At 37.9% G+C, this 9515-nt stretch overlaps 1 protein-coding gene across 1 annotated transcript; it reads right to left on the bottom strand.

The window, feature by feature from the left end:
• Window positions 1-415: 415 nt before the first annotated feature.
• On the bottom strand, window positions 416-9249 carry KCNK5 (potassium two pore domain channel subfamily K member 5; the record flags this gene model as incomplete). The annotated part of the gene is made up of 4 exons (XM_029965104.1): window positions 416-5582; window positions 6417-6585; window positions 7697-7863; window positions 9132-9249. Coding segments are annotated over 4 exons (1269 nt in total), but the record flags the coding sequence as incomplete, so codon positions are not given.
• Between the last annotated feature and the right edge of the window lie 266 nt (window positions 9250-9515).

The raw sequence follows: 9515 nt of genomic DNA, 5'->3' as shown, positions 1-9515 counted from the left end.
TATTTTAATAGCTCTAGCCTAAGATTCAGACCACAGCCATAAATGTCCATTTTATTTTATTGTAATATTGATTAACTCTAACACTTCCCATCTCAGTGCATCTTCTTTACAAGCAGCCCCCTGAGAAAACACAGCCTCCAAAATAAACTTCAGTTTATCTTTTAACAGCTGTCCAAAATCCACATCAAATAATATTTTGGTATGCTGTATCTAATTGAAGACCAGATGCCATTGAACTGAAGTCATCAATACCCCATATAAGTTCAGACATCTGCTTGCATAAAACAACTAGCTTTTTTGGCTCCTTATCTTCCAGCTCTTTGGCCCAGGACCAGTCTCATTTGTGAGGTGCATTACAAGTGCAGGTAGTTGTAAAAAGAAATCTCAATTACCATTCTTCTCATGACACAGAGGATAAATTGTAAAATTTTTATTGCAAAATATTAAAATAAATTACATTTTACAAAGACTTAGCAAATATTTACATACAGTGTGATCCCAGTGACAATCAGCAACAAAGAACAGACAGACAGGCATATTATGGAGTGATAAGAGTCAGAACTGTACAAACTTCAAAAGCCATATGAAAGACAAGTTGATTTTTAAAAGTTAAGTCCATCACAAATGGAATGAATCCGACAAGGCACAAAAATTACAAGTCTAAAACAGAGTTCTTTTGTTTAGGTCAACAGACTTGTATACTGCTTTTTGCTCTCCTCATCATTGGTGCTTGTCTGTCTCTACACACTCTCCCAGATCAACTGGAGGAAATATAAAATCCCAACATATACAAATGTGTCACCATGGATCTGTTATCAGTCTGGTTTTACTTCTGCATGTTTTGTGATATCCATTGCCAGCAACAGATTCACGAATCATTAGTTCAGAAAAATTTAACACTCCAATTTTGTATTTCCCCAGTGATTTCGTACCAGTGTATCAGATGTGTTAGATTGCCTGATGCAAGACAGGTATCTGAAAACGATGCCCTTCTGGTAAAAAGAGGCTTCAATAACACAATAAAAAACCAAGAAGCGTCACAATGATGTCATGAAGGATGGGGTCACACAGTCTATAGCACTTAAAAGGTCTTTTGTAAGAACAGACTTCTGTGGTCACATTTCAGGATTTTTTAATTTTTGAAAAAAAAAAAAAAAAATTTAAATTACTGGCTCATCTTCGCAAAATTAGTAAGTGGATCCATCTTTCACAGGATGTGACTGGAAATACAACCTACTCGTAGGCAACAGGCAGAAAAGAAGAGTTTCCACTGCCATTCATCCCTTCCTTACACGTGCTTTTAAGCTTGTTCTCTTTTTTTTTTTAAAAATCCCCCTTTCCTCTCTTTCCAGGAAGAGACCTGTTTCACCTGTAAAACCAACTCCACAGCATCAAGAAAAGTGTTAATACTATTAGTTAGCCAAATGAAATCTTAATTGACATCCAAAGAAAATCCTTCCAGATTGACCAAATAATTGAAATAATTACAAGACATAGCCAAGTAGCACTAGGAATTCACTCAGAGGCACTTTTGAGGTTGATTAGATCAAAACCCAGCCTGGACACCCCTTCAAGTCACTACACGTTAATCTGAAGGCAAAAAGACATTAACTTAGATCCCCCAGGCAGCTGCTTTTCTCAAGACATGGAAGACAGGCAGGCAAAAAGCTGTCTTGCTTAGCACTTCGGCAGTTCTGAGATGGCACCATAATTTTAAAATCCCTGGGAATGGTTCAACTTTTGGAGAGAGCCAGTGTGAAAGCTATGCACCAGCTAAACCCCTCCAAAACACTGAAACAAGTAGGGCTTAATGAGACCAATGGTGTTGGCCCCTGTATAAAAAGGAATTTTTTCCCAGTGTTAGGATTACATTAAGGCACATGGTGGGATATCTTGAGAACAGTTTTGTGAGGTGTGATCATGTTTCCCTGAAAAAGTGGGAATATTGTACTTTGTTTTAATAAATTTAAACTATTACTTTAAATCCCATGATACTTATTATGCTGACTTATAGTCTATGCTGACTACACTGGGAAAGGCCAGAGAGCCACATCTAGCTTGATAATATGAAACAGATTCCATCTATTCTCAGCTCTGGCGTACAAGTGCACTTCGCTATGGAGAACGGTCTGGGTTCCAGTGTGCAACATCCCCTCCCAATGAAAGCAGCTCAGCCAAGTGTCTGGGTTGTATTATTTCTGTATTAAAGAGAATTTTTCTTTTTTTTTTAAATGAAGATTGGACTATGCTTTTCCACTTCACGCACTTTCAGCAAGTCTCTTGTCTCCTCATTGTCCTGTAGCTTTCTAATTGTTACTAAAACTTTAATCTTTGCATCAATAATGGAAGACAAGCTGGAGGACAGCAAAAGCTATATGGAGTGCTTTCTCATATCCTTTTAAGTTAATATGCACTTTTTAAAACAAAAAATATAAAAAAAAGAGAAGGTTAGACTTGCTACACAAGTATTCTGTGCATCACACACGTAGTCTTACCTACCATTTCTTACAGTTACAAGGTATAGCTGTCAACCACAACCCTTCAGATATATACAAATACTTGAAGGGCTTGGAGTCATTTTAAAACAGTGAGGATGAAGGTAACTTATCAGAAGTAAATAAGAATCTTCTTGATATGGCCTCTCCCTCTTTCTTGTCAGATACAAGTAAATACATCCAAGCACCCTTGCTCCAAACTGCATTAATATAATAAAATTTGATTTCAAAAGAGAATTCTCTCTTCAGCAATACTATCATAAATTACAGATTAACTACCACATCCAATTATGTTGATCCCACATTTTTGTAGTATAACAGAGTTGGCCCTAGCCTTGTGTTCACTTTTCTATTTAAAAAATTGTCATATGCGTGGAAAATTCCAGGAAAAAAAAAAGACTAGTAATGACAGTCCCTCATTTCTCAGTAGATGACTTCAAAACCTCCCATCAAAACACTATCCAACCAAAGTGCCAGTTTCCCACATATCCTCCTTCTTCTGTTGAAGAGGCCAGATGCAGACAACATTTGCAGTTATTTGAAATAGCTAGTAATTCAAGATTAGCATTGCAAGATTCCATAGGCTTTTTTCTTACAGAGCTAAGTTAGTCTGCCAGCATTACACTGAAAATGAGAAAACTTTTAACTGTTCACTGATTTTTGGAAAATTTCGGACATACTGGAATGACTTAAATACTCTAAACAGAACAGCAGAACATAACATGTTAAGGTTCAAAGGTCTTAGCTATTTTTTGTTCCAAGTATGTTGGATACAACTAAAGTCAGTACCTTTTGCCAACATGTAATCAAGAGCCTCATTTGGAAGAGTTGTCAGGGTTAATGCACAGATATGGAAAAAGAAAGAAAAATAAAACCATGGTAAAATTTTCTTTGGAGCCAAAACAATTTGGGCATAAACGCTATGAGCAGACATATTTCCTCCTAACGAATAGCCCATCTCCAAGTCAAAAGATAATACTTTCAGAAGCTTAAAGTCAAAGTTCCTTTTAAAAAAAAGTGCCTTATGGCCTGAAGTCACTTGATCACATCTCAGTTTGCCCAAGGTTTGGTATTGCCCAACCTTCTTTAAAGTGGGATAGAATAACCATTGTATATGCACATAGGTCAAACTCTAAAAAAACCCTCAAAGATGCGAAGTGTAATCAACTGTTTGAAAAATCATCTCCCATTCAAGTCTAGTCTGAAGTACCAAGGCAGGGAGGAACATCAAACAACAATACTGACTAACACACTGCACAGATCAGCAGCAGTGCTACAGATCCCTTCTGACAGGCATTAGGGCATTTGGAAAATATCTGTGCCTCCCAAGGTGATTTTTTCCTAATACAAACAGTGTCAATAAAACTTCACCTGTACATAGATACTGTATAAGGTTCATTCAAGTATTTCCTTTAGGAAATGGACAGTGGAAGGACACTTTCAACATTAAAAAAGTTCATTGCATCCTGCTTGTGCTCATACATGCTTTGATCAATAAGTTTTCCAGTCTAACACTAACAGTTCTGGGGCTGATGTGCAGTTTAGCAGCCCAATTGGTAAGCTTCCTCCTAGATGATTCTTCCTTGTTAGAGGGTGATTCTTCCTTGTTAGAGGGCTCCTTCTCAATCCATTCCTTTGGAATTTTTCATTTTAATATTTTATTTATGAAATTAGAATTCACTATAATTCGAGAAGCACTGACATATTCTAGACAGATGTTTCAGAAGCTTCCTTCTCAGTCTGCCAGTGCACCTCAGCTCAGATCTGTGTGTCCTGCTACCCCATCTAAAGTTTCTTGCTAAGTACAGCCAGGCAACCCCTTTGATTTCATTTGTGATCAAAGCAGGATTCAAGTCCAGGTTTTCAGAAGTGAAAGGTTAATGGAGTAACCGAACACATTTGATGCTCAAAACAGTCTCTGTGCCACAGTATAGTTACACTCCCAAACCAATTCCTCAATGAAATGCATGAACCCAGAGCAGGTCCAGTGTATTAACCAGTCTTTTCTTCCTACGTTGTTCAAGAACCATAAAATCCCAAGAAGGAGTGAGACTCCAAATTCAACTGTTATTTTACAAGTTTTTCAGAAAAGCAAAGCTGATGGGCTCAGAAGCCAATTTATGATGGGAAAAGGAAGCTGGAGTTTCTTAGTTTGGGACTTGCTTTTGTCTTCAAAGAGACAGGAGAAGCTGTAAAAACATACTTTTCTCCTTTGTCTGCTATATGTTCTTTATGTACTGACCACTTTCAAAAAACCACTGTCAAACAAGATTCACGTGGCAGCCTTCGCATTGCTTACTGTATTATATTCATTCATCAGTTGTTCATAAGGCACAGAAAGTTCTAGCTCATTATTGGTAAAGGTAGATTCATCTGAGGATGGGAATTTTACCAGTTTTTTTGCAGTTTCAGATTCCTCTGCAAGATTATCATCCATGGAGGATTTTGATGTTTCCTCATCATCTGAGATATCTTCCTCTTCATCATCATCTTCATTTACAAATGTTATATTGGCATTCTCAAATATTAAGGGTCGATAGTCTCTGGAATCCCACACTTCACCTTCTTCTTCACTAATCCTGTCCAGCTGGTTTACAAACATGGTTCCTTCTAAAGGGCTGTCTCCAATACGTTTATCATGCAGGGGTCTCAGTGCATGACCATTTTGAATGTCCAGGGAAGCCTCATCATACTCAAATGACTCTGTCTTTGTGTAAGTCACCTGAACATCTATACTAGCATTCATTTGTTTGGCATTTTCGACTATAATCATTTTGTCATTGTTTGTTTTCAGGGCCTTCTTCCCAATTTGCTTTATAAGATCATTGTAGGTCTCTTCCTTCTTTGAAAGAAAGCTGAAAATGTTGACATCCTTTGAGGTACCCATTTGAAGGGGTTTTTTAGACCTAGGATGGTTGTCAAATGACTCTTTTCTTTTTTTCCTCCGTTTCTTGATTGCTTTGTGGACTTCCACAAACATACTGACCTTCCAGTTAACAAAGAGCGAAAGCCAAGCTAATCCCAGATAGATCCATAACTCCACAAAATATCTGTAAAGGGAATGATAGTTTGCATCTGGATTTACACCTATAAGGAAGTAAAAACAAAAACATTACTGAAAGAAGACTCACAGCTGATAAACCTTTGAAGTTATGACCCTGAGAATTACTCCCTTCCACACTAATAGAGCCCAGTTGTTTGAACACTGCTCTGAGAGGTAGCAAGTGGGGATCTGAGAGTTTTCTGAATGAAAAAGTTAATCCCATATCTCCCACATCCCTTGGCCACATGTATTCTGACCACTGGACAAACAAAAAGCTCCGGCAGCATATTTATCCTTTCCTTATAAACTAGAAAAGTGAACATTTTCCTGGTTGAAAATTACAAGTCTTATCCCTGCCACTGTGGTGTGTATATATTTACCTACCTTGGGAAAACAATTCAAATTTTCACTTTTAAGGACCACCTCCAAAGCCCTGGACAAAGCAGTGGATTTTAGACAAAGAAAAGGTTTAGGAGGGAGGCACGAGTATTCTCAGCATTTCCCATTGACTAGTTCTAAACAGCTGCATTGCCCAGTACCTACACATCCTGCTTAGGATACTGGATCCTATCCAAAGGTGCATAACTATCATGCTGGATAGGATAGCTCTTTGCCTGACATACAGACCTGGGGCACCTGAAAGACTTACAAACTCTAGAACTTGGCTGCAGACTTAGCCCAGTAAAGGCCTTAGGTATCTACACCAAGACTGAAGAGCCAGATCTAGCCCATTGGATCAGTATCCAACTGTAATTGAATGCTCTATTCAGCAAAATGTTCTGGAAAAGCTTAGAAAATATCTTTTCAAATTAGAGTTTTCAAAAAGAATCGCCACACTACGCATGTAATAATATATTACATAAAATACAATTACTGACCAGCAACAAAATCTCCAAATCCTATGGTGGTGATAGTGATGAATGAGAAATAGAGGCCTTCAATGTAATTCCATCCTTCAGTCACCATAAAGACAAATGGAGGAATAACCAGATGGACCAAGACACCCCAAACAATGAAAATAGCTGTGCACGTAATTTGTGCTTTCCTCTGTAAAGAAAAAAGACAAAAAAAGTCAGTGAAAGATCCCAAAATTTTCTTTTCCCATCTGTGGCACCAAGAATTATCTGACAGTACCAGACATTTCAGATTTTTGTGCTAACCATTCAGCTACCATAATTAAAAGTCACTAAAAGTGACTTAAGTAAACACACCTTCTTTTTTTTTTCCCTTCAGGCAGAACTCCCTGTTCTTACAACTACTTGCTCAAAAAGGATTATTTCCTCATAGCTTTCTTTCACACTCATGGAAAGTTTAAGGAGTCCCTGATGTTTTATAAACAGGCATGGCATATGGACATAGTGCTCTAGTCTAAAAAGCAGTCAATACCTCTAACTTTCCTTTTATTCATTTGAATAAAAAAGATCAGAAATGTTTTTAAGATGCTTCTCTCCTTCTTCTGCGTCTTTCCCTTTGCCACTCATGCAACTTCTGTACAAACCTGCACGTACACATGCATTTCACTACTGTTTCTTGTACTTGCCTCTCAGTTCTTGCTCTGTTCCTAAACCCAGGACCCAAACCAGTTCCACTGTCCTCCAGGCACTATGCCCCTGCATTGCCTCCCATTTCTGTGTAAAGTTAGAACTGGGAACTCACTCAGAATGCAGGAGGGAGAGGAAAAAAAAAAACAAACCTCCACCAAAAAAACAACAAAATGCCACAAACAAAAAACCCACAAGCCAGTAACTCAGAACGAAACTGTTATTTTCCAGTTGGTTCACTGCACAGCAGGAAGTACTCATGCTAGCATACAGGCAGGTGGGAACAAAGCAGGACAGCTTATTTCTGTGCCCAAGGGGCTTGATTGAAATGTCTGTGAAATGAAGCCTCACCTACATTTGTTCTAAAGGTTTCTAATGTAAGGAGATACATTTAGTTAGCACTAAAGGTTTCTATGAGACTTCATTTGCTAAAACTTCTTGCAAAACTAACTCATCAGACCCAACCCCCCTTTCAGTTATTTCTATTCAACACCATTTGGGAAAATTCATATTTGTGCAAGTGTTCATTTACAAGATGAGCAGGTAACTTAAGAAATGTAAGCTTAATTCATGCATCAAAAATACATAGTTCAAGGGTAAACAACTAAGAGCTTTACCAGGCTCACTCCTCTTTTCGTCAGAAACTGGCCCAGCCTCTTGGCACGTCCTCCAAAGAACTTCCCCAGAGCACTGATCCACGTCAAGCAGAGAGGAACTCCAAAAAGCCCATAAAATATGCAGAAGAGACGCCCAGAGGGTGTCTTTGGAGAAACATTTCCATAACCTAAAAGAGATAAGTATGTGCTCCGTCTGTTCTTGTTGAAGAGAATTCAAGGCAATTCTACCTAAGCACAAAACATTATTTGGGCTCCTGCTGTATCAGACACTCCTTATTTCACCTATAAGATGTTTAGTTTACTCCAGATGCTGATCTTCTGAGTCTAGATGCCTTCCAGTTCTACTCTAGCAAACATATATTCCATTAATGCAAGCTGAGAGGGTTACTGCACTTCAAGTGTTTCCTAGATTTTGTGCATCATTTTCTTGACAAGATGGAATAAATATGAAATAAACCTCACCTTAAAACTTCTAATATGATCCCCCAACCTTAAGCAGCAGTGTTAAAAACTTGATTGATTCAATTTTATAGAATAAAAATTCAAAATTCAGTCTGAAGCTAGCTTCCATGTGAAAGATCCACTATACATTTAACTTGTGACCACCTGGTACCTTGGCAGGGGAAGAGCTTGTGAGTTAAGTGCAAAGCAAGGAAGTGCAAGGTATGTCAACTGAATTTAGTTCTTTGCTGGTCACAGAACCCAACAGGGCATTACAGACTCAGGCTCTAGAATCAGCAGCATATTTTCTGAACTTCTGCCAGAGCTTTCTTATTTAGGTGTGTTATTCTTCAACGTTTTGTCATAAGTTATATTACAAGCTGAGTATTGTGAGTTTCAAATAATAAAGAAAACTACAGCACTGCATATGATTTAACAGTAAGACTTCTATTTGTGTATACATCTAGCCTTGTCTGGCTATTTTGCATTCCTTTTTTTTTTTTTTTGCATTGCAGGTGTAGCAAGAAAGAATTCTTTCAGTGCAGAGGGTTTTACAAGCACAAATCAACAGTGATATTTAAAAGACAGCAGTTGTTCTGCTTCACCTTCTTTTAAGAGACGGTTAAAAAGTCTAGATTGTTCTGCAAGCCAGGAACACTGATAATCCAGTAGCTTCAGAGGATTCATCTGTGTAACGGGACTGCTGTACAAAAACCTCATATACACTTGCTTTAGGCATTAGTTTAATGGAATGCTTTGTTATGCTTTTGTTTTGGGATTTTATGATTTGGAAATTTGAGTGCGTGAATCAATGGAACTGGAATGACACCAGTCACCCCCAACAGCACCTTAAATTCCTTACTTATTGGAAAGGCACACTTTTCTGTATGCCTATGGAGAGAGTGTCAAAAAACTCATTTTTTCTTTCCATGAATCTGCAGGTGAACCCGTACTTTAGGCAACAGTTAGGAAAGTTGACATGGTAAATACTTACCGATTGTAGTGATTACAGTAGCAGCAAAGATCACAGCGTTAGGCCAATTCCAGTTGTTGAAAGTATTGTTCCCAGTGATGGCAACACCCTCTCCAGCAGCATCTGACACAATCTGTAAGGAAACAGTTTACAGTCAATCTTGGAAAATGCTGGCAGCCTAAAAAAGAAATGTTTGTCCCTCTCAGGTTTTCACCCTTTGTTCATACTTTGAAAAATAATCAAGTTTTTTGTGAATGCAAGTCTAGTATATTCACTAAAAATAATTTTATGAAATACTAAAAACTTGCTTCACACAAGAAAAAGTAATGCAAGTGCTCTGACATTTAAGTAGGGAGTTTTAATTAGATAAACTTTTACTTGATTTATAAGATTAAACCAAATGGA

This window comes from Manacus vitellinus, unplaced genomic scaffold (assembly GCF_001715985.3).
Source record: "Manacus vitellinus isolate BGI_N305 unplaced genomic scaffold, ASM171598v3 scaffold_8_pilon, whole genome shotgun sequence".
NCBI lineage: Eukaryota > Metazoa > Chordata > Aves > Passeriformes > Pipridae > Manacus > Manacus vitellinus.
Note: the sequence above shows the minus strand (reverse complement) of the source record. Positions and strands in the feature narration are given on the sequence as shown.